At 39.0% G+C, this 25135-nt stretch overlaps 2 protein-coding genes across 5 annotated transcripts; one reads left to right on the top strand and one right to left on the bottom strand.

Annotated features, from left to right (window-relative positions):
* Positions 1–46: 46 nt before the first annotated feature.
* On the bottom strand, positions 47–3558 carry mlst8 (MTOR associated protein, LST8 homolog (S. cerevisiae)). Of its 2 annotated transcripts, none has more exons than XM_039615985.1 (9): positions 3456–3558; positions 3130–3277; positions 2110–2161; positions 1857–2019; positions 1702–1777; positions 1446–1598; positions 1205–1329; positions 956–1119; positions 47–638 (listed from the first exon to the last, which is right to left on the bottom strand). In XM_039615985.1, the coding sequence occupies exons 2-9, from the start codon at positions 3256–3258 to the stop codon at positions 520–522; spliced, it is 981 nt and encodes a 326-aa protein (XP_039471919.1). In that variant the 5' UTR covers positions 3259–3277; positions 3456–3558; the 3' UTR covers positions 47–519. The 2 variants fall into 2 exon arrangements, with proteins under 2 accessions (XP_039471919.1, XP_031582923.1); XM_031727063.2 differs by having other exon boundaries at positions 3478–3558.
* Positions 3559–4801: 1243 nt separating this feature from the next.
* On the top strand, positions 4802–25114 carry LOC116310224 (voltage-dependent T-type calcium channel subunit alpha-1H-like). 3 transcript variants are annotated; one of them, XM_039616177.1, is made up of 33 exons: positions 4802–4919; positions 6697–6852; positions 7043–7145; positions 8160–8296; positions 8472–8560; positions 9736–9895; positions 11334–11619; positions 11825–11917; positions 12116–12273; positions 12572–12614; positions 12705–12830; positions 13066–13214; positions 13542–13727; positions 14181–14298; positions 15087–15242; positions 15356–15424; positions 15538–15654; positions 15801–15886; positions 16812–16935; positions 17384–17452; positions 17603–17787; positions 17933–18059; positions 18381–18506; positions 19097–19186; positions 20071–20242; positions 20445–20593; positions 20698–20807; positions 20898–21031; positions 21142–21200; positions 21348–21426; positions 21680–21801; positions 21929–22087; positions 24654–25114. In XM_039616177.1, the coding sequence occupies exons 2-33, from the start codon at positions 6716–6718 to the stop codon at positions 24759–24761; spliced, it is 4026 nt and encodes a 1341-aa protein (XP_039472111.1). In that variant the 5' UTR covers positions 4802–4919; positions 6697–6715; the 3' UTR covers positions 24762–25114. The 3 variants fall into 3 exon arrangements, with proteins under 3 accessions (XP_039472111.1, XP_031582824.1, XP_039472112.1); XM_031726964.2 differs by having other exon boundaries at positions 4837–4919; positions 6736–6852; XM_039616178.1 differs by lacking the exons at positions 6697–6852; positions 7043–7145 and having other exon boundaries at positions 4837–4919.
* Positions 25115–25135: the final 21 nt, after the last annotated feature.

Genomic DNA, 25135 nt, shown 5'->3' with positions numbered 1-25135 from the left:
TGTTACAATGTGACTGTTTTGTTCTGAGAATAAAAGACACAACCTGTTGGGTATAAAGACATTTCTGTACACCATTTATTCAGCAGTCCTCCTCCACATAATGAAGAACAGAACAGCTATTCAAATAAATCATACATAGCACATGTAAGAGATTAGACAAGTCTGCTGCACATACAAAGCACCTGTGATTAATGTGGTCTTTTTTACAATAAATATAACGCTCTGTAAAAACAGAGTTTTGCAATTTGAATAAAAAAAAAACAAACTATTATGTCTGCCTCGTCATTGACAGATTTCTTTCTGTACGTCTGTGGAAACAAAATAGGTCCATTAAAACAGATTTTAACTTTACAGATTTTTATTTTGGCTGTGTCGCTCTGCGCATATGCCAGAGATGGCCACTGTGCCCGCTTCCTCGAGTCGATCACTGTACTGGCGCTGACATACGCGACATGAGTGGCACCCTCATAAGAGTCTTTAGTTCCTGTCTGACAACCTTTTATCTCCTCCTTCTCCTTCTCAGCCGAGCACGCTGTCATTAAAGGCCAGACACACCACGGCCTTCTGGTGGCCGCTGTATTCCCTTTTGATCTCACCAGTTTCCACGCACCACAGGCGAGCCAGGTTATCTGAGGAGGCTGTGGAGTGAGTGAAAAAATAGAATTAAAACAAAGCAATGTCCAGCCTTACATGGAAGTGTCTAAAAGTTATCATAATCTGAGAGCACACTTAAAGCCATGTTTCATTTTTAAACCCCTTTTACATCATGGCAGATGTAATGGCAGGGCAGGGGTTAGTGTGACAAATCAAGACAAAATCAGAAAATGAGATGTCCTTTTTATCTTACAAACAGCCACATTTCAAATCTGCAGCCCTCAGATAGATTGCAGTGTTTTACTTTAACAATTCTTATTCAGTTTTGAGATCTGGTGTTGCAGTGTGCTGCTGTATGGACCTGTAACAATATACTGCGAGTCTCCGGAGAAGGCGCAGTCCCACATCCAGCCTCTGGATGTTTCTCCCGGATTATTGCTCTTGATGCTGAGCTCTGTCATCAGTGAGAAATTGGACGTCCTCCAGATCTTACACGTCTGGTCTGCCGAGCAGGTGGCCAGCAGCCTGGAGGCGACGACGAATGCAAAATGTCAAGTTGTATTTTTGGTGGGGAAATGAGGGGGAAATTGGAGAAAAAAGGTTCACTCACGTGGAATCGGGGCTGAACTTGCAGCGGAGGGAATAGCGTTTGTGCGCAGGGATCTTGGTTTTGGGAATGAGCTGAGTCACTTCATCCCCGATGCCTCCAGCGAGGTTCCACACATAACAGTTTCCCTGTAAAAGAGAGGCGGGCAAAAAAAAAAAAAGGTTTTCAATAATATAACATGATATAAAACAGTGAATTTATTAACCTGCGCCACATATGCTGCAGATTTTTTTAAGCATCTGACCGAGCTGTTGACTGCTGCCATGTAACTCGCATCTGGGTCAATGTGAACTGAGTTGATTGAGACCTCCGGCTCTGGAATCAGCTGCTCATTATGGTCTGTCTTCAGATCCCAGATATGGATCACTCCACTCTGGTCTCCAACTATAAGCTCTGCCTAAAAAAACATAATGAAATCTTCGGCATTAAGTGCAAATGCTCCAGATAGTAACCAAGAGCACAGCCTCACCTGATTCATCTGTGTGTACTGAGTGTCTCACCTGGTTAGGATGCAAGCACACACAGTTGATTGGAGCATTTACTTGGAAGATCCTCTGACACTGCAGATTTCTTGACCTACAAGGTAGAGCAGGGATCAGAGTTTAGTTTGCTGATCATTAAATAAACAAAGACCAGTGAGCTTGTCCTTCAGTACCTCAGGTCCCATATGCGAGCCATGCAGTCCTCTCCTCCTGTGTACATCCAGCGTCCATCTTCGTGGAAGCCCACAGACGTGATGTTCTTGCTAACTCCATCGTAGTTGATGACCGGGTTGGGGTTGTTGGAGTTCAAGTCGTACATGCGGATATGCTGATAACCTTGAAAGCAGAATGCAAACATTACTATGAAGCAAAGTAACATTAAGGTGAGAAATGAGAAAAAGGATTGTGGGGAAAATTGTAACCAACCTGCGGCTGCAATCATACTTCTGTCAGGTGTGACCTCGAGTGAATTTACTTGCTGAGAGTAAATGTTGAGGAAGTGGACAATGTAGGTTGCTGCTATATTTTACAGCTCATCAAATTTAAACTGCTAGGTAAGGTCAGGGTACTGTCAGGTGGACAGATGACATCAGAAAGGAGTCTCTGTGGACTATGATGTTCACAGACAAGATTTTGATCTGTAGTGAAAGCAGGCACCAGGTGGAAGAGTGTCTGGAGAGAGGAGGAATGAAAGTCAGCAGAAGCAAGACAGAATACAAGTGTGAATGAGAGAGAGACAAGCGTAACAGTCAAGATAGTCCACAAGAGAGGTGACAAGAGTGAGCAGGCAGACTGGAGAATGTGGGGATGAGTGTCAGAAGGATAGCAGCAAGAATGAAAGGGAAGGTTTGTAAGATGGAAGTGACACCTGCTATGATGTGTGGTTTGGTGACGGTGACAGTGACAAAAAGATACGGGACAGAGCTGGATGTGGCAGAAATGAAGATTTCAAGATTCATTCGGAGTAAAGACAGTGGTTTGGAGACAGGTTAGAGGCAAGGCTGAGATGGTTTGGACATATGCAGAGGAGAGACAGTGTAAATGAGACCTGTGAAGTGTGAATATGGAGCCGCCAGGCAGGAGGAAAACAGGAAGACCACAGAAGAGATTCTTGGATGTAGTGAAGAAGGACATGCAGAGGGTTGGTGTGACAAAAGAGTGTGAGATGAAGGCAATTACCCACTTCAGCGAACCCTAAAGGGTTTATAGAACATCTATAAAGAAATAGAAAACACAGAACTAAAACAAAAGCACTTTTTGCGTTCACGTGGATTTTTGTGAGAAGCTTGTTTTCTTTTGTTGCCTTGAAGAGAAGCCCCCCCCATAGACAACATCTGATTAACTTTGAACTTTAAACCTGAGATTTATAGATGGTCATAACCTATAATTATTCAAACATGACAGTACACATTCTGCGTAAGCCTCCATATATCAGGGTAAGGATACTGAGTCCTGGTGCTGGACCGTCCTGGTGCAGATCCCGCTGTGGGCCTGCCAGAAGCGGACAGTGTGGTCGTATCCAGCCGTGGCCAGAATGACCGGGTCGCTGCCCACCGTCCCCTGATTCACATTCATGACGAACTCCTGGCGGATACTGCAGGGAAATTCAATTTGCAACAATTAAAGTAAAATACAAAACACAGCTAAAGCACAAAAAAGGGTTAAACTGTGAGCGTATCATAAGCTAACTTTAGCAAGAGAGGCTAGCCAAACTTATAGTCTATGCAATAAACAATAAACGCTTCTAGTATGAAACCATTAGACCCCTTAACTGTAACAACACAGCAGTACTACCGTTTTAAAAGGACAAATTTCTTTAGTTCCCCTTTGTTGTTGTTAGTGTTGAAGCCAGCCAAGAAGTACGTCTCCTTAACGCTCCCCTTAGAAACATAATAGTGTTTCAAGAGTTCCGGTTCAATCACTAGATCAGTACCGCCCTCTGCTGGTGTGTCCACGAGGAATAGACATGCTGCAATTAAATGCAATGATTTTCAAAGAAGTGTATACCAATAATTCATAATATTAATTAAGACTAATCGTATTTCATTATGTAATATTGCAACATCTTTTAATTTCAGCTTTATTAGCATCGTCTGGAAAGTTGCTTGTGTCAATATGGCGATATCTCAGTCCTAATAGTCAGTACCAAAGTAAAAGAAAGTAAATAATAGAAAGTTGAAAAATGCCGATGAGTCAATAGGATTTAAGATGATCGCTTCTATCACTGTAGCCTGTGTTATTCTAAGTACTACTAAACTTTTCGTACATTTCAAATGGCAAGGGTTGAATAGAAACATAGAAACATAGCTGGATGTATAGAAACGTGCCAATATGGATACAATATTGTTGCTTAACTAATAAGGGTTTTTTTCGGTATATAAAAAATTACACTCCAACCTCGTGACATCATCCTCTGTCTGTACAACCAGTTTCTAGAACCGCTCAGAAAAACCTCACAAATACTGTACTCAGTACCACGATCAACACTAGTTCTAACAGGTATTAACACATCTAGTATCAACTTGACAGTTATGGAAGACTCATTATTAACAATGTAAAAACAAAAATGAAACAAAAACTATTGCAAAATGATATAAAACTAAAGGCATTATAAATCAAAAATCATCATGGTATATTGTCCCCTCATAGTTTCATATATGATCTACTGTCTGAAATGCACTGATGTACAAAATATAAAATTATTAAGATTGAATTAAGATTGATCATTATCTAAAAAAAAACAACATAAAACAACAACATAAAAACTCAGGTGATTAAAAAAAATAAACATGAGGCACAATCAATATGATTACTATTTGTTTTTGTCCTAGTTTAGTATTTATTCCTAATTTTGTGTCATTTTTGGTGTTTCTTTGGGGCAGATCAGGTTAGAAAAGTGTTGCCAGTTAAGCAACATTTTGTACAAAAAGTTTAGGTGCTGTGCTTAAGCTTCAGTCTCCACCTTTTCGGCCAGAACTTAATGATTAAAATATTAGCTTCAACACACCCGCTATCAATAGTTTCTTGGGCCCACATTAAAATACTATAAGATAAATTTTAAGAATAAAAAAACTTAAAGGGAAGAAATTACTGTTTAATAAAACAGTTTGCTCTTCATCGTCAACATCCGGTTTCAGGATGGTTGCTGTTGGTTACAGCTTCACATCAGAGTTTGGCTCATTTACCTTTGACTGGCCAAAGTCAAGGTGAAGAGGAGAATTTACAATCAGAAACCTGTGAGTCTGTTTGGGGGAAAAATGTAACTTGAGTATTTTCGAAAATGTAAAAATGAACATTTTCAGAGTTTAGTGTTTTAAATTTGTTTAAAATAAACTGTAGTAGCATAATTAGGTACAGAAATGTCCTCAAAGCATTGTTGGATTTTCTTTTGATTGATTGATTGAGCTAAATTAGGAAAGGATTTTCCAAGTTTTACTTTTGTATGTTTACTTCTGTCTGCTGAACCTGAGGATAACATGTTTGCAAACTGTTAAATATTTCTGTCTCCAGTGCCTATAGTTATTATCTAAAAGAGGCTAGTTAGTTAGCTAGCTAATGCCATACGCAACTCTTTTATCCAAAACCAGTTAGCTAATCCAACCAAACTTTCATAAGTAGAAAACAAATGGAGAGTTTATGATTGTGTGTCGCCTATTCATGTTTATGACAGTGTCATGCTAACAGCCCCATCATGTAGCCTCCAATGACTGTAGCTTTAGGCTAATGCGAAGTCACTAAAACGTTAGCATGTTGCCTAAATAAGGTACACTCAACGTTAATGTGTTGAGTCACTGCTCTTCCGGACTACAACTTAAAACAGTGAAAAGTTGTCAATTCATTTCAGTGAGAATTACAATAATTTTCTTTTGTTTACCTTTATTTGACAGCTTTCCTAACTCATTGGTTCTGACATGTTGCTAACACTCAGCTATCATTACCCAGGTTGATACTTTAACCCTATTTTACATTTCACAGTAACTGGTACAGGTGTCATGCCAAAAATGAATCCTATGATTTTATGTGTGCGCGATTATTATTTTTATTATTATTTGTCTAATATTTTTTGTTATATTTCCAATTATTAATATAATTAATTAATTCTCCATAATAGTTACACCCTTTTTGCACATGCTCTTTTCTTCTCAATAATATTCCTGTCAACATTCTTGATATTTATTTATAATCACCTCTGTCAATCCTTGATATTTATTATTGAGTGATTTGTATATATTGTGCTGTTTCTTAAATTTGTAAATCTGCGACATATTGTATTGTTAAATAGTCTAGTCTGTTTCTGTTACTGTATTGGAGCAAATGTAACCCACATAATTTCCTTAGGGATTATTAAAGTATACTGATTCTGATTCTGACTGATTAACCTGTTTTGCAAGGATCCTTGCAAATGGCTGTGCGCTATTTTATCTACTCTGTATTCTACATTATAATCAATACAGATCCTTTTGGCCACTGGATCTCTGCTGCACCCTTGGCACTTTTTATAACTTTCTTCAAAGACATTTGAAGACATTTTTAATGTCAATGGAAGTTTTTACCTGGATGATATATAAAAGTCACTTTAACAGAAACTGATTGCAGATATGTTTGAGAGCAACAGTTTCTGAAATACTCAGACCTGCTCCTCTAGGGTCAACAATTAGCCACATTCAAAGTCACTTAAATTCCCCTTTGTTCTCTGTTATGATGATCAGTTTAAATTTCAGCAGTTATTTTTGACCATGCTTGCATGACTAAATGCACTGAATTGCTGCCATGTGATTCTCTGATTAGGTATTTGACTTAAGGAGCAGTTGAACAGGTGTAATGAAATGTATCCAAACATTTAACAGAAAAAATCCATATATAGCCAACTCTATTAGTGTGGGACTGCTTAACTTTTTTATGCAAGAAAAACACCTCTCTCTTCATACTCTGAAAATTTATTCAGGAAGTTGTTTCTCCAAATAGATCTGTATATTATGGTTTTCTTTGCCCCTTTTTCCTGACCTCTCTCAGATGCGTTTCTGGTTTCATTATGCATGAAATCCATGATAGACATAGAGGCGTCGTTGTAGAGGAGCAGCTTCCCTTCCCAGAGGTAGCGCCTGTGTGCTTCGGACTAAAGCAGACGAGTAGACCCCGCAAATGGTTCCTCAAAATAGTCTCTGGCCCATATCCTTTCTGTACTGAATGAAGTAAGAATGTCATTAACACAATTTCAAACCTTTTTTTTTAAATTTTTTATAGGTTTTTTTTCTTGTATACCACTCAATATGTCCACATTAAACACTTTTAGTACGAAAGCTTCCTTTGTTGCTGATAAATTTTATGAATGTGTTTGGACCTTAACCTCTTCTTCTACATGGTTGGATTATTTGTCCATACTGGTGGTCCTGCTCAGCTGCGTGAATGACGGCATGTACCAGCCTTGTGTAGAGGCGGAAGAGGAGAGCTTCACCCGAGAGGTTATTATAATGAGCTGAGCGTCAGAAGAAGAGACTAGCAGACTAGAAGTGCTTATCACTGTGCAGAAGAAATTATGCATCTTCATTTTCATCATCTTTGGCTGGCGGTTCTAGTTCTGTAGAAAAAAAAAAGTCCTTAAATGAACTATTTATAACACAATTTGTTGATGTTTTTCAGGGGAGGGCCATAATTTCGGGAATCATGAATATTCTGCTAATATTTCTACAGCTGAACTTCAAATCATAGCAATTTAGATGAAGATGGCACAACAGGCCCAACAGAAAGTATACAAATGTACAACATGTGAACTGTCCCTTTAAGGACTAACGATAAGCTGTAGTTTACAACACACTTCGTAAACGCTCTCATTTGTTAGTCCTATAATGTTCTAGTGTAATCTTGATTCTTGGCTTCACGATGAAAAATCCCAAAGTGCTTTGTCAAGGACATGTTTTAAGTTTAAAATGTGAGTTTTTGTACCATGTATGATACTAACAGTGCTAGTCCTACACTTAATATTTCAATTCTGCAGCTGCTTTTTAAATGTTCTTCTTTAAAAACTGACAGGATTACTCACATCATTTAAAGGATTTGTTGGTTTGTCTTATTTGTGGCCAAAAACAGATTTAACACAGAAAGAGAGAATTTTGAATGACATACATGTATTTAATTTTCACCTATTTCTGTTGAATGACTTTAATTAAAATGGTTATCTCTTTTTTCTTAACCTGACATAAGTCAGCATTAACTTTGTCAGAACAGTCACTTAACAATATGTCATCTTAAAGAGGAGGTAACTTATTGCAATAAGTCACATTAAACAGTAAAATCTTGTAGGAATGGATCAGAGCCCATAACCAGACCCTCAGACCCCTTACAAGCTCAGATGCAGCATCTGGATATAGTATGTTATATCTGTGCTACTGCCGTTGTTACCAGTGATTGTATGTTAACAGTATGCCTTGTATGTTTTGATATTTGATATGATGATGTTTTTCGTTCTCTGTATACAGATTTTGGGTTCTCTCGTCTTTCTTTACTTCATCATGGAAACGCTCATTAAGACAATAGCCGTGGGATTCATCGGTCATAAAGGAAGCTACCTGAGCAGCCACTGGAACAAGTTTGACCTTTTCATCATCTTTGCAGAGTTAGTATCCATGTGTCTGTATCTGTGTGTCTCTAGAATTTAGTTTCAGTTTAAAAACCTTTGCAGAGGAATTCCAAAAAGATGCAGTTTTAGATTATTGGAAGGCACACTTATTTTTATGAATGAAAGAAAGTAAAACTCACCTTCTTGTTTGTGTCTGTAACTGCCACCTCAGGCTAATGGATTATACGTTTGGATTCTTTAATCTCCACGTAGAAGCGTCTCATGCCATCAAGCCAATGAGACTAATCAGCCGAGTACCAAGTAAGTTGATATTTACAGAGTTTGAAGAGAACAGAGGCCTGATGATTGTCATTATTTAGATTAGTGTGGTTATTTTGAATGTACACTACATTGTTTAGACTGGAGGGCTAAACAAGGAAAGTTTTAAAGGGCAGGCGAGCATGTGGCATGGTCATCCAAGTTTGTGAATTTGATAACTCAAGCACAAAGTGATGTATGAGTTTCAGTACATCACCTATGATATCATAGGTGTATTTACTAAAAATCTTGGACCAATCCAAATCTCAGTGACCTTGACCTCAAGCTCAAGTTTTCTGAAAATATTCTGATTGCGATAATTCGAGAACAAGGTGACGTAGGATTTTGTAATTGAATCCATAGGTGTGTCTACTGGGAGGTTGAGGGGTAGCAGTGTTTTTTCTTTGTTAAATTCAGATCTAGTTTAAAATGTTGAACCACTCCAGTTAAACAACAGTAATAAAGAATTTTGCTCCACAGGTTGTTTATTTCTAACTGAATACGGGGAATAAAGGTATTTGCTAATTTATATGTGATTATAAAGGGGAAATGTAATATTTCATCACTGCATTGTAACCATTGTGACAAATCTCCATGAAGTATACAACGTCAATAAAATATCTTTTAAATATTTAAGATTTCACAGTAAGTAATGTAAGTAATTAAATTCTGAGGCATTCGTGACATTTTTTGTTGAACCTTTTCAAAACACAAACTGTAATAAGAAATTAGTGAAATTTGTCACTTTCAGATTTATTTGGGATTTTCCAGGAAATGTGAGTTTGCAGAAGATCAAATAGTTATTTCACTCAGTGTCATGCAAATCAGTTTAGACCTTTTGTTTGTGTTTCTTCAGGATTTTTGGTTGATTTTCTGTCTCTCTCCAGTAAAATGAAATAACCATAAGACCATAGAGAGCAAACTTACAATTTCAGGAGGGGATCAAATAATTATTTCCCCCAGTGTATGGATTCATTGTTTGGTCATTGTCAAGTCATATGGAATGCAGTAATTGAGTTTCTGTTAAGTTTTTTACCATGATTTATACAATTACACAGTACCTGCTGGATCCAAGGAGAAGGGTTTTATTCCAGACTTGCAAAACAAATTAAAGTTTTCAGAGAGAGTCTAACTATTATTCATGTATGCTTCCATTTTCCTGCTGCTCATTCGTGTAGGTATGCGGATATTGGTGACAATACTCCTTGAAACGGCCCCCATGCTTGGTAATGTTCTCATCCTCTACGCGTTTGTCATCCACATCTTCGGAGTCATTGGAGTTCAGATGTGGGCGGGGAAGTTGCGCAACCGCTGCTTCCTGGGAGAGGACATCCTGACGTATGTAAACTGCTTCATCTGCTCTTCTAAGACTTTCATTTTTTTTCTTTTCTCTCTGGGCAGCACAAGCTTCTAACGAACTTTAACCAATTAGAGAATCAAACTCTTTACCTATAACAAATAATGTCTTTAAGTATTAAATTTATCAAATGCATTCCATCCATTTTCTTCTGCCTATCGGGGGCAGGGTCTTGGGTGCAACAGCCTAAGCATAAAACCCAAACCTCCCACTCCCCAGCTTATCCAGTGGAACACCATCTGACAGATGTAATCTCTCCAGTTTGTCTTGGGTCTACCCCGGGACCTCCCCCCGGTGGGGACTGCCTGGATCACCTCACCCAGTAAAGCACTGCTTTCCCCTCCTGAATCTCCTGACAGTTTGCCAGAATCTCTTAGAGGATGTTTTTTTTCATGACCTCACCGAACACCTGAGTTGCCTTCTGCAAGGCCTCCATGTACCCACCAGGTGCCTCTAAAGTCCAACAGCCTAACCAACCCCAACAGGGCTCCTTCTTCAGCTTGATGGCTCCTTTCTTCTCTGGTGTGCACCATCTGGTTCATTTATTAAACAATTTGAGTTGTATTTTCAATATTTCTCCCATGAACAAGAGACTTTTTATCATATGTTTGTTTTGCATGAACAACAGTTGGAAAATTCTTGGATTTACAATTTACAAAATAACCTACAAAAACTAAAGAGAACTAAAAGTCTCAATTCACTTGTAAAGCTGTAACAGAAGACTGAACAACACCTAGACAACTAGTCTTGTCACTCTGCAGCCATCTTGGCAGCAATCCGGGGCTTTTGAGGTCCAATCTAAATGAATTAGGAGAAATCTATAAATTTAGTTTCCATGTTCACTGGGAAATAAAAACTGCATGTATAGAATTACCAGTCAAATCTGATTAAAAGAGCTCATATGGAGTTTGTTCTACCTGTTCTGGCTTTGGGTTTTCTCTGCTGCTCCGGCTTGCCCTGGTGGTGACAAATTGGCTGTAAATGTGAGGTAGATAAATGTACTTTTTAAATTACTTTTTCACACAGGCCCTGGTAGGTTTGGATAACTTTCCCTTTAAGTTAAATTGTCATTTAAAAACTGTGTTTTGTATTTACTGTGGTCATTTTTGTCTAATAGTAAGTGTAACAATTATGCAAAAAACTAACAAATCAGGAAGGGGGCAAATACATTTTCATGGCATTGCAAAAACCCTACAATATTAGACAGAAGACCTCAACATGCTGTGACATGAGCAAGTAGTAGGTGACTGTGGGACAGAAAAATCCCATTTTAACAAAAAGAAACATCCGGCAGAGCCAGCCTTATGGTGGGGGTTGCCATATACAGCAGCTTCTCATACATACAACACTGAAATGACCGACTATATTTAAATGATTGTTTTACATAATACGTGCACATTGTTATCTATTTCTTTCTAGAAAGTATAACGTGTCCCTGAGTCCATACTTTGTGCCCATCTTTGGTGGACAATCCTCGTTCATCTGTTCAGCTGACGACAAGGGTGGAGGACGCTTTTGCAGTGATGTGCCACCTTACCAGGAGGATGGGAAAATCTGCACACTGGCAGCAGACGAGCCCATCCAAGCCGGCCAATGTGTAAACTGGAACATGTACTACAATGTATGCCGTGCTGGGGACCACAACCCTGACTTGGGAGCTGTTAACTTTGATAACATCGTCTATGCCTGGATAACCATTTTCCAGGTAAGAAATTGTTGATATATACAGAAAAACATCTGGATTTCGTCAACCTCTGTATGGCAGTTCATAGAAAAAAAATTCAAAATTCATAAAACAACTGCATTTTCTTTGGCATGTAGTGCAGTTTATCTGTTCATCCGCCTGCTGTTTTGCCATCTGTAATGTAGAGGGATAGTATTTATGTCTCTCTGTGTCTCCCTACTCCCAGGTTGTGACACTTGAAGGATGGACCAATATCATGTATTATGTTATGGACTCTTATTCCTTCTGGAGTTTTGTGTTTTTCATATTTGTCACTATTGTAAGTACCCACACCTGTTAAATCATTTTTATTATGTATTCAATAACAAGTATTGATGTGTTTTTCTGGAAACCAAAACCACTAAATCAGAGGATGCTGAACTCTTTGTTTCTTATGTGGAGATTTCAACAACCCTTCATAGTTGGTTGTGCAATTTCCCAAGAAATTCTATAGCTAATTCTTTATCTCCTCAACTAGATGGGCTCCTTTATCATAATGAATGTGTGTGCAGTCATCATTGCAACCCAGTTCTCAGAGAACTTCGCAAGAGTCACAACAGAGCAGCATGCTGGTCCTCTGTCTTTTAAAAATCTCTTCAGGAAGTTTGTTTCCTTCCTGAAGATGATGAACAACAGGTAAGAAAGGTACTGTGGCTATAAAATCTTGACTTTGTTGTGTTTGAGGTCAGATTTGTAGTTTGCAGGGTGTAAAAGTATGTCAGACTGTGTCAGGGACGTAGTTTTAAAAGTATTACTCGTTTCAGGCTAGGTAAAAAAAATTTGAGCTTTATTTTCAAATAGAAGGAAAAAAATTGAAATAATTAAAAAAGAATACAGAAAGTACTAGAAGAACATAGTTCACAGATTAGGCCACTCAGGTCCTTTTGTTAGCTATGAACAGGTTTTCACATGCTGTGTGTTTACATCATGACAGGGTGCATCCCACCAAGAGCTCAACACATGTCAAACCCACACTGGTAAGACCAGTTTACAACTGGGTGCAGTAACATCAGTCATAATAGCGTTAGCTGTTTCTGATTCGTCTAACCAACTGTCTCATCCTCCAGCATCAGGTCTGGATCCCTTTTAAAGAAAAGTTTAACATTCTTATCAACACTAAACTCTTTAATCGAATCATCATTATTGCTATTTTCATGACTATTGTCACCATGGCGATAGAGCACTACAACCAGGTGAGACATGTTTGTGATTATTTATTACATAAATTTTAACTCAGTGATATAAGAAGCTTGCGCTAACTGTTAGATTAAGAGTGAGAAGAGATAAGAGGGTTCATTAAAAAATCCATATTTTCTTTTGCATCTAATGATGACTCTTCCCTTACGTTCATGCATTTAAATGATTCTCATTCCTCTTGTCTGTGTGTGATTCTGTTTTCTTATTTATTTCCATTTTCTCCTCCTGCAGCCTCAGGAGTTGACACGAGTATTAAATGTCAGTAACATAATTATTACCATTATATTTGTGGTGGAGATGATAATAAAGCTGATCGCCCTCTCGTGGATGTACTTTGCGGACCTTGACAACAGCTTCGACTTTGTGGTCGTTCTCATCAGGTATAAACCTTTATCCTTTGACTTTTAAACTTTGCTTATTGTTTTATTGCGTCACATTCGGAAACATTTCTTTGTTTCTTTAGGGGTTTCTCAAGTTTAAATAAATGTAACTTTATTCTCGCTCTTCTTACTTTTGTCATTTTTATTTATCATATAAGTATTTCTGAAGCCACATCCTAGTGTTTGTATCATGTTAGCTGTATTACCAACAGGTCAGACTAATGATATCAGTATAATAAAACATGATCTCAGCATACAGTTATTAGTCATTGTGGACAAAGTGGTTTGACAGAGCTGCATGTTAACGTGTTTGTTTGTGGTTTTCAGTTTATGGGAATTAGGCTCCCAAGCTGATGGCAAGCTGTCAGTCGTGCGAGCATTTCGTGTGCTGCGCTTCGTGAGGCTGTTTCACTTCCTCCCGTACCTGAAGAGGCAACTGCTGGTCCTGAAGAGGACGATTGGAGAGGCATCCACTCTGTGCTGGCTAATGCTGTTCGTCATTTTCATTTTTAGGTATGTATCCACACACCAAGAGTCTCGGTGTACACATTTGTGACCTCTAAGATGTTATATTCATAGACTGTATATAAACGATAGACGTTGTTTACAGGGCTGAAAAGTAAAGCCAATACCAAAGTTCCTTAAATTACATTCTGCCTAACAGCCACCAGGGGGCGACTCGTCGTTTATGGGTCTGTGAGTGAGCCTACTCGCATCAGTAAATAATCTCCTGATGCATTTATAGACATTATTTAAAATTCTTAATACACTGTGATGCTAATTTTATAAATTATGAACCAAAGTAAGTAAAAGTAAAATTTAAAAATTTGCACAAGTTGAGGCTTCAAAATGACTGTATGCTTCTTTAAATACAGTTTCTGATTTAGTTGTTTTATTTTCTGTCACCCTTTAGATCCCATATTTACATACATGTGATTCTCACTGCAGCTTGCTGTTTCTTTGCAGTATTGTGGGCATGCACCTCTTCGGATGCAAATTTCACTTCAGGTCAATAGATGATGAAACCGTTGATGATCGAAAAAACTTTGACAGCCTGCTGTGGTCCATGGTCACTGTGTTCCAGGTGAGGTATTGACTTTGGGATGTGTGCTGTTTCATTGTCATGTAAACTCAATGGGCACTGTATTAGGAACATGTGTCACCAGATCTCTGTCTAATAGAACACCTCTGGGATGTGGGGGGACAGGAGATTCACATTGTTGATGTGCAGCCGATCACGTCAATGGGAACTAAAATGTCTGAGAAATGTTTCCACCACCTTGTTGATTGTTCTGTTGCCCTCCCCTCAACCCCAACTGGTTGCGGTAGATAGCTGCCCCCTCTAACCCTGGTTCTGGTGGAGGTTTCTTCCTGTCTAAAGGAGGTTTTTCCTCTCCACTGTAGCCAAGTTCTTGCATATAGGGGGGCATCTGATTGTTGGGGTTTCATATTGTAGGGATTTGGTGCTACATTAAAAAAACAGAATATTTGCCATGAAGTTCTAAAAGCAAAAGGGAGTTCAACCTGGTACTAACAATATGTACATAATAAGGTGTCTAGTGAGTGTATGGCCGGAGTCTTTATGCATGGAAAATGATGTGTTATGTGTTAATAGATAATGTTTCATTATACTACATATTATCAAAGAACTTGTAAATATTCAAAAACAAAGCAAGCACAATGCCACAATGAAAAGGTGGCTGTAGTTTAGGATGTGGGAGAATGTCATCCATGTCATTGATGTACAGCTGACAAATCTGCAGCAACTGTGTGACGCTCTCCTGTCAATATGGACCAAAATCTCCCAGCTGTGTTTCCAGCACCTTGTTGAATCTGTGCCACAAAGAATGAAAGCTTTGTTAATCTATCTAGATTCTGACTCAAGACGACTGGAACGTGGTGCTTTATAATGCCGTGGCTGCTACCTCCCCGTGGGCAGCTATCTACTTTATTGCCATCATTGTGTTTGGAAAAAATGTTCTTCTTAATGTACTGGTGGGCATAGTGGTTGACAGCTTCCAGGCCAGGGTAAGAACTGTTTCAGTTTTCTCGAGTTTAATGTTAAGTTACAATAACATTAAAGGTGTGTGTGTGCACACACACCTCTGCCAATCTGTGTTTCCTGTTGTCCTTTCTGACAGCCCAGTGAAAACATTCATCAAGACTGCCCTCGCTGTCCCAGCTTGACATGTGAGGCAGAAAGCTCTGAGGTACTGAGAATTCTTTGAATTGACTTTGCTATTTGCTGATTTATGAATCTGACTGAAGGTGCCTTTGTTCAAACACCCACACTGCCACTCACACCTTTGTTATGTCGTTCCAGAGCCCCAGAACAATCACAGGAGAATATTCTGTTCCTGCCACTGAGCCCAGCAGATCCAATGGGAGTACCTCAGCCTCTGAGATTCCCTCCCCACAGACAAAAAACAACAGTTTCACTGTAAGTGTAAAAATGATTGTTTTTAAGGTCTAGTTTATTAACACTAATCTACATTAAAAAAATTAGAGAAACAGATTTTTTTTCAGTATTTTATTTATGCTTTGGATAAAGAGGAGTGACTGATGTGTGACCGTTGACTCCTGCAGAGATTTTTGAATAGGATTCAGAAAGTGCTGCTGTGGTGCCAACAGCATAAAGACTGGTCATTGTACATGCTCTCTCCACAGAACAGGCAAGTGATTCACACACAACAAGGGACACACACTTCATACTTAGATTCATGAGGTTTTTTACTCTTTACTTTATTACGTTTGACTGGACAGAGCTCCACTGACTTTTACATTTTTACTAGCTGAGATTTTTTTAACACTGAAGCTCATTCATGTCCACTAAACTAGTTAATAGTCACTCAGAACTTAGAAAGACTTTTCCTGTACGGCTCCACACATCTGTAATTTACCTGAATACAAATAAACAGCCATTTAAATTGTATTTAATCCACCATCGCTCCTGTCCTATCTGTTGCTGGCATTAACCCTCTGGAGTCACCAAACACGGCAGCACATTCAGATCATTCACACATGAGCAGCAAGACGCAGCCTCGCTGAGTCTTTGTTTCAACTGGTGTTAGAACAAGTTTTAATCCTAACAGTGCAGTTATGTGGATGTTTATGGCACTTTGATGCAAATAAGTCCTACACCATGAAAATAGATTGAAGCTAATAAAATAATAAAGCTTACAGTATGATGAAAGTGGCCGCAGAGGGCTAACAGCAGCATGTTTAGCTGGATAGACAAAGTCCTAATGACGGTACCTGGATAGTGTATTTACTGTCCATGTCCTGTTTGTTATGAACTGCACAGGTTCTTCCTGATTTCCTTGACCTTGTAAGACAAATCAAAATTTTATAGAAAGTAAAGGTAAAAGTATAAAATTCTACACTTCTGAGGACCAGTTAGATTCAAACATATACATATTTTACCTGTACCTGTATATTCCATGAAAGGTGAATTTGTGCATACACATACCTAAGTTTAAAATTTTTTATCTAAAATTCAGGATGTTCACGATCATATTTTTCTGTCCTTAATTGTGTTTGTTTCCTTCTTAAACGACTCTGACGATTGTAATTAAAGTGTCGGTGTTTGTGTTTTAGGTTACGTAGATTTTGCCAGCGTTTGATCTCTCACAAGGCGTTTGACCATGTGATTCTCTTCTTCATTCTGCTGAACTGTGTCACCATTGCTATGGAGAGGCCTAGCATAAACCCAAAAAGCATGGTGAGTCCCACATCTGGAGCAGTTACAGATATACTGGTGATACACTCACTCAGAGAAGCACAAATATATAGACACATTTCAGATGTAGCATCTGTGTGGAGTTAGACGCTGCCAAGCTGGGTGATAAACACTTCAAGCCTCAGTGCAGTCCTGTAAAAGAAATGTAAAAAGATTTAGCATGTAGAGTCTGAGGTGTAGCTCTTGGATTATTTGCAATTCTTTGAGTCTTGCACGGTCTGACTTTGGGGCGAACTTGCTCCTGAGAAGATTGTGGCATTGTGTTAACACTCACTCGAACTCCCCAGACCAGCAAACTGACAATAACGGTGCTCACACTTGCACCTAATGTGTGAAACGTCTTTAGTATACCTAATGAAGTGTCAAGTGAGCGTATGTTTCTAAAAGAAAACACATGTAGGTTACAAGTGAATGTCGCTCTGCTCTAAAGGAACGCTTGATCCTGAATGCATCCTGTTGTGTTTTTACTGCCGTCTTCCTGATCGAGATGGTTATTAAGGTAAACACCAGATTTGCTTTTATTTATTTTTTTCAAAATAATGTTCTTCAGTTTTGATCAAACATTTCCAAACTCAGATTGTGAGTACTTTCAGCTGTGGGAATCGGGAATGTTTTGAATTTGTACTGTTGATTTATTGCTTTAACACAGGTTATAGCTCTTGGCTTGGTGATCGGGAAGGGCAGCTACTGCCGGTCATACTGGAATCTCATGGATGGCTTTTTGGTGATTCTGTCCTTAACCAACTTTATTATCACTTTGGTCACTTCTGACAAAAAGAACATGCTCAGCATCCTCAAAGTTTTTCGGCTGCTAAGAACACTTCGCACGCTGAGGTACCGTGTGTACACACACGCTGTGTAAATAGATGTTTGTTGTCATATGCAGCACCTCATTTGAGATTTGTCTTACTTTTCTCCATATATGTCTGTGTGTAGATGTGCTGGCGTTAATACATACATGTATGTTTGTGTGTCCCAGGATGATCAAGCAAACCCCAAAACTGAAGCTGGCTGTCAAAGCTCTTGTTGCCTCTGCTAAACCAATTGGGAACATTGTCCTGATTTGCTGTGTCCTCTTCTTTTTCTTTGGGATCCTTGGGGTTCAGGTTAGCCCCCACCCCCTCCCACACACACACACGCACACACACACGCACACACGCACACGCACGCACGCACACACACACACACACACACACACACACACACACACACACACACACACACACACACACACACACACACACACACACACACACACACACACAGACTTTTCTGAACAAAATTACAGCATGACTCCTTGTTAGCTTTTAGCCAAACATTCACAGTTAACACCCAAGAGTGTGTACTCCTTTTGGCATCAACAGTGTAATAACCTGACATCAAAATAAACCCTCTGCCTCTGTCCTTATTTCACACTCACGATGTAGCTGTTCAAAGGAAAGTTCTTCTACTGTGAAGGTGAAAACACTTCAAACATCACCAATAAGGCCGAATGTCTCTCTGCTAATTATTCGTGGGTTCGGAAGGAGTACAACTTTGACAACCTGCCTCAGGTACGGACTCACAGACTAGTTCCACATTGTTGTTAAGTACAAGTATAGGAACGATCAACAGCTCCATATTTAACACAAGCTGTCCATTATGTCCACATTCCCTCCTCTACACATGTCCAAACCATCTCGGCCTTCCTTCTCTACCTTTGTCTGTAAACCAAGTTTCGACCTGAGTTGTCTTTTTGATGAACTCATTTCTAATTCTATCCATCTTGTTCACACCCAGTGAAAATCTCAGCAAGTCCACCTCTAGCTCAACCTTCCTCTCTCCCCTCTCGTCCTACTTTGTCTTTGGCTAACAGTAGCATGGTTTCCACTGGCCCTGTTGGTCAACAGCACTGTAGCTATTGTTAACCTTGGCCCTTTCTGACACAACCCTCCCCTTTTATCTGAGGTTGGGGTAGGTACTATGAGTGCAGTGGCATGTGGTGCCCTCCGTGGCTGAGTTTAAAACAGTTAATCTCAGAAGTAGGATTCAAACCCAGACGTCCAAAGGAGACTGTGACTTGTTAATATTAATGTTCTATTAATATTGGCACCCGGAAAATAAATGTATGTCAACTTAACAGCTGTTTGTGTTTCTTATTCAGGCTCTGATAGCCTTGTTTGTGATGTACTCTAAGGACGGCTGGATGAACATCATGTATGATGGACTGGATGGTGTGGGAGTAGATCAACAGGTAGTATTGCTACCAGTATTTTAATGTATGTTTTATATTGTTGCTTACACACATTATGAAGTAAAAGGATTGTGATTATACGGGATGATGTAACTAAGTTCATGATTTGAATGGACTTTTTTTTGTTTTTCAAGCAAGTTTCATGGGTTTCTTAACTGAGTTCTTAGGATCCAGGAAACAAATGAAGGTCTGAAGGATATAATTAAAAAATCATCTACAAATTCCTGGAGAAGCAGTAAGGGTGCTCTTAGTTTTTCACATACTATTTTTACATTTTGGTTTAGTTTTTGTAAATTAATAGTAACACAGACTAATACTTGATGTGCTGTTGTTCATCTGAGGATATATTTATGTCATTTTAAGACCTGGTGGTGTCACGATCTATGAAAATTTGAAAATTTGACATCCACCAAGGTCTTCAAGGTCACCTCAATAATTTAAAGGTCAAAACACTGTAACTTAGAAACTACAGTTCCTACAAGTTTGGTGTGTGTTGTCAACATATAGAAAGTACCATACCAAAAATTAAAATATCACGTCACATGACCTCTGCAATATCATGTCACATGACCTCTGCCTTTCTTTCAAGTTGACCCCAAAATGCATTATTTTCACTGCACTCCAAACTTTTTTACAATACATTTAAAAATAACAAAGAAAACAATGAATATATACAAAATACACTACTATTACTGTTACTATTACTAGTAAATACCTCCCACAGAGTGAGCTGCCCTGGCAGAGGTTTGCACTCTGAGCGCTTCTTTTATATGTTTCCAGTCCTTCACACACTCAAGTCTAATGTGACTATAGAACGATTATTAAAGCCCGATTATTTAGTTCTTAAATTTCTCACAGACTTTCCTCTTGTGTTTCTTTTTCAGCCTGTGAAGAACTATAACGAATGGATGCTCATTTATTTCATCTCCTTCGTGGTAATGAGCTTTTTCCTCCTCGACATGTTTATTGGCGTCATGGTGGAGACCTTCCATGTGTGCCAGCAGCAGCAAAAACAGTCACTGCAGAGAGGAGGAAACTCACGGGATAAACGTAAAGGTGATGAACTTAGAGTTGTATAAAGTGCTTTGAGTGCTCATGTGGAGTAGATAATTGCTATTTAAGAACCAGTCCATTAAGTCAGCCGAACAGAGCTGATTGGATCCTATGGTTGACTGTGTTCAGCATCTTTTAGGTACTTGTTTCATGTATTTATTTATTTAAATACCTCTACCCTTACATGTGTGCATGTCTCTTCCAGGCAGAGAGGAGAATTATTTCAGGCACTACTCCCTCGTGCGTCGCCGTATCTATGACCTGACTACCAGCAGATTCCTCGAGTTATTCATGACGGTCATCATCTTCATTAATGTCGTGTTAATGGCTTTGGAACACTATAATCAGCCTTTGGTAATGCAAATGCATGCACACACACACACACGCACGCACACACAAAATCCTTTCAAAAAATGCACATGCATCTATGATAGAAATGCGTGTGTGTGTGTGTTCAGTATGTAGAGCAGATGATAGAGTACTCCTTCTATGTGTTCACTGTCCTCCTGGTCCTGGAAATCATGCTAAAGGTTGTGGCATTTGGCGTACTGAGGTTCATAAAAAACAGGTAACACAATCATGCCCAAGAATTTAACTTATGTGGTGTGTTGGGTTTCGTAAAGGCCTGATTGACTGCATGATGTGTGTGTGTCTTTAGTTGGAATGTGCTGGACATCGCTATAGTCTTGGTTTCCTTCATCTTTATCGTTTTCACCGTGATGAATATGGAAGACACTCTTCCCATTAATCCCAGCATCCTAAAAATCACTAGAGTGCTCAGACTAGCACAAGGTACACACACACACACATTTGACAATATGAGATATTTTTTCTTACTAAGGCATTTGTGTGTTCTGCACATCTACAAACACTTTGAAGACAACACTTGTTTCCCTTTTCAGTACTGAAGGCCAAGAAGATCAGAGTTCTGCTGAGAACCATTGCTAAGACACTGTCACAGGTAAACACCCAGAATAAACTCACTAAGACCAGCTGATTTTGCTTTCCATGCTTAGAAGTGGCAATCTTTACAATAAACCAAAAGTAGGATATATAAATATATGCATTATAGTCTTCAAAGAGGATTTCACAGGCATTTTGGTTCCAGGTTGGAAACCTCTGTCTGCTCTTTATGTTCTTCTTTTTCATCTACGCTGCACTGGGAGTGGAGCTGTTTGGCAACCTCGGTCAGTCAAACTACTATCATAACAATCACACACACATAAATGTATTGTGCATGATGCAAAGGAGCCTGTTAGATGATTTATTTTATTTTTACTGTATCTACGTTGTTAAGTAGAAAAACAAGGAAGGGAGATATTTGCATAACTTGTACAGCAGTTTGGTCAACTGAGGTTGTTTAAAATGTGCTAAACTGAATCATTGCATTTATCAAGGAGGCAGTGCAGAAAATCACTGTGTGTGTGTGTGTGTTGTCAGAATGCACCCCGGACTATCCGTGTGAAGGCATAAATCAGTACGCTAACTTTAAGAACTTCGGGATGGCGCTGCTCACACTGTACAAAGTGTGCACAGGGGACAACTGGAGTGGCATTTTGAAGGTATGCTTGTACTCATTCACCCATGCACACAAACTCTGCACAAAACCTGTAGTGTAAGGAGTAATCAACACTTGAATCTCCAGTCAGGGTTTTATGGTTCATTTATACCTGCTCTGTGTCTCTAAAGGACACATTGCGCCCATGCCGTCCCAATGATAAAGCCTGTCCCAGCTACCTGTGGTGGGCCTCGCCAATCTGCTTCGCCACCTTTGTGGTCATGGTTCACTTTGTTCTGGCAAACCTGGTCGTGGCAGCCGTCATGCAAGCGTTGGAGGACAGCAAAGAGGTAGTGTTGCTACATGTTAACAGACTTAGAGAGCCCACAAACATGCAGGTATGCACCAATAAGAAGATCTGTACAGTTCTTTGTAGCTATTTCTTATGATACATCACTTGGCTTTGAAACCAGGATCACACTGATAACCAGTTGTTCTCTTTCAAACCTCACTCACAGTATCTCACAGTGGGAAAAGCCATGTGTCCTGAAACAGATCAGTGTAATAAGCTGAGACAAGGGTGAGCTCATTAAGGTTTTCTTTGGACTGGGCTGCTGACTTGTAAACATTCTGGTACATGGAGGCAGTGAAATGCTCTGTTTTACCTAGTATAGAACATAAGTTTGGGTGGAAGTGATATACCACCAGCTGCTCCACCACTGGGGACTCAGTAGAACCCAAAACCTCCAGTGGTAGCTTTCAGTCCAAAATGAACCTCGATGAGAACTATGTGGTGTAAAGATTATTCCCAGTAACACCCCAACTCCTTCATATAAGCTGGAACAGTGGGCATAAGCTGCTCAGCAGGTTCTTGATAAAAGGATATCATTTTCCTGTTATACAGATCCTTTTCCTGTGCCATCATCCTTTGCTGTGAACCAGTTAATAGACAACCTGGCTGGTGCATTTGTGATCTGTCAGCTTTGATGGATAGCAAATCACCACTCAAACACTAGGTCACTTTATGTGCTAGAGCGGTCTGCGGTAACTACATATAAAATTCCTCACCAGAGCTTTTGTGATTGCCCCCCCCCCCCAGTACAGGCTAAAATTTAGCTGTTGTCCAGCTAGTATATATATGGCCAAAAGTTTATGCATATTCATGAATGTAGGCATGAATGTCATGGTAATTTGAGGCTTTTATTGATTTCTTTGAACTGTTTATTGATATAGAGCACAATGATTCTAAAGCAAAGACCTTTAATGCCTTGAAAAACAAGACTTTGTTCCATGGGTTTGCAATTATTTTACACCCTAAGTCACACCTTAAATAGACTAGCCATCAATAAGCTTGTGCTAAAATTATTGCTGGATATTTGCGGAATGTAATTCTTGGCAGAATTGATAGAATAATTTAAACTGTTTGGTTTGTTGGCACAGACCCAGATTTCAAGCATTTATCACAAATTTTCAACATGGTTGGGGCCGGAGGCTTTGGGAAGGCCATCCTAGAAGCTTAATGGGACATTTGTAAGCAGAGTCATCCAGAGTCATCAGTTTAAACAACTATGCAAGCGTACAATTTAATATAATTATTTGGATATGTCACCATTTTGGCAACTGTCACCCTCAGACAAGGGAAAATTGGTTAGTGGCTAGTCATTACAGGAAGTGGATTTTATATGGCAAGCCATCTAGGCCATAAACTTTTACAAATCATTTAAGAAACGATGTAAAAATCAACATTTATTAAGTCAGGACACTGTAAAAGTTGGTGAAAACTCGACGCAAGTAAGTGGAGTTTTGAACCCTTCCTTCCGAGTCATTGAATGCTGCTTTGTACATCACACAGCTGCTCAACGTTTATTAGCACTGGAAAAAGCACACTTAAGTTAAACTATAATCACCTGGTCAAAGAAGAAGTGCAGACTACACCAATTCATCATGGAGTTTTTATTTAAGTGGATGAGAAAACCATGGGTAGGGCCCTGCATAATTTAAGAAAACGCTGTCACAGCTGTCACTGAGCGCTGGAAAAAGCATGCTCAGTTCTCCAAAAACGCCATTTTTCCCACCACTCAAAAGGAGGTGTTCAAAAAGCCACTCGCTGGCATAAAATATGGTGTTCTGGTGAGGTGTTCCCTGACTTACAGCATCCTGACTTATTAAACTTTTTAAATAATTTCTTAACCAGATGGGTTGTAAAAGTGTTGGTTTATGGCCTTTTGAAACCTGAAAACACTGACAGCTGTTAAGCATGGTGGTGGTACCATCATGCTCTGGTGCTATATTACTACCAGATGTAGGTGGAATAATGAAAAAGGGTGACTACCTTTAAAGTCTTCAACTTCACCTCAAGTCAACTGCCAGACAACTGAATTTTGGACACAGGTATTTAACAGGATGATGATCGTAAACAGAAACTAAGTTTGAAATAGATAAGATTAAGCTTCTAGAATGGCCTCAACCCAATAGAAGACTTTTAGGATGAATTAGAGCGGAGACTGCGAGCCAGGCCATCACAAACAAAGATTCCCATGAACACACTTGTAAACCTGGTGGAAAGCATTCACAGAAGAGAAGAAGCTGTTGTAGCTGCAAATGGCAATATAGTGTATGAACGTCTCAGAGCATAGCCTCTATTTTTTCCTGTAATTAGTATCAAATATAATAAGTCATTACAACACAGGAATCTCTGACATTAATTATATAGTTCATTTTAAAAAGGTATTTAGTGGCGAACGTGTATAGTATCCTATAATATCTGAAAAAATGCTAATAAAATACCTTGAAAACTGTTTTGTTGACCATGGATTATCCAGTATTAATTCTGCCACATAATAATCTAAACAAATCTTGGATTTCTCACGCTTAAAATGAAATAAAATCTTACACAAGAATATTTAAATATTACAGAAAAGGCCTAAGACTGAATCCTCAGACATCATGCAGCAGCCACAGGAGTCTCCGGGCGAACCTGTCATATCCAGCTCGGCTGGTACCACCGAAGGAGTCCAATTGTAAATCATTTCATACCTTAGACTTGTTTTTGTTTATACTTCTCTGTTACTGTGACATTTTCTGATATCCTGTAAATGTTAAACATTTTATACCTATGTACTTTTATCTTACTGTAAACATCTTTAACAAAATTCACTTAAATGTTAACAGTTCCTTTGTTAATAATTGTTTATATAAACTATAAGTATACACTATATATAGATAAATACTACAGACATACACACGTTGTTTACAATTAGTAGTATTATAGTAACTACATTACAGGTGTGTTTAAACACCAAGATCCATGATCTTATGCACTGTTTTAAACGATCAAACCTTTAAAATGTAAAGGAATAAACTTCTTATAAAAACAAGCTGAACTGTCTTTATTCCAA

This window comes from Oreochromis aureus, linkage group 8 (genome assembly GCF_013358895.1).
Source record: "Oreochromis aureus strain Israel breed Guangdong linkage group 8, ZZ_aureus, whole genome shotgun sequence".
NCBI lineage: Eukaryota > Metazoa > Chordata > Actinopteri > Cichliformes > Cichlidae > Oreochromis > Oreochromis aureus.
Note: the sequence above shows the minus strand (reverse complement) of the source record. Positions and strands in the feature narration are given on the sequence as shown.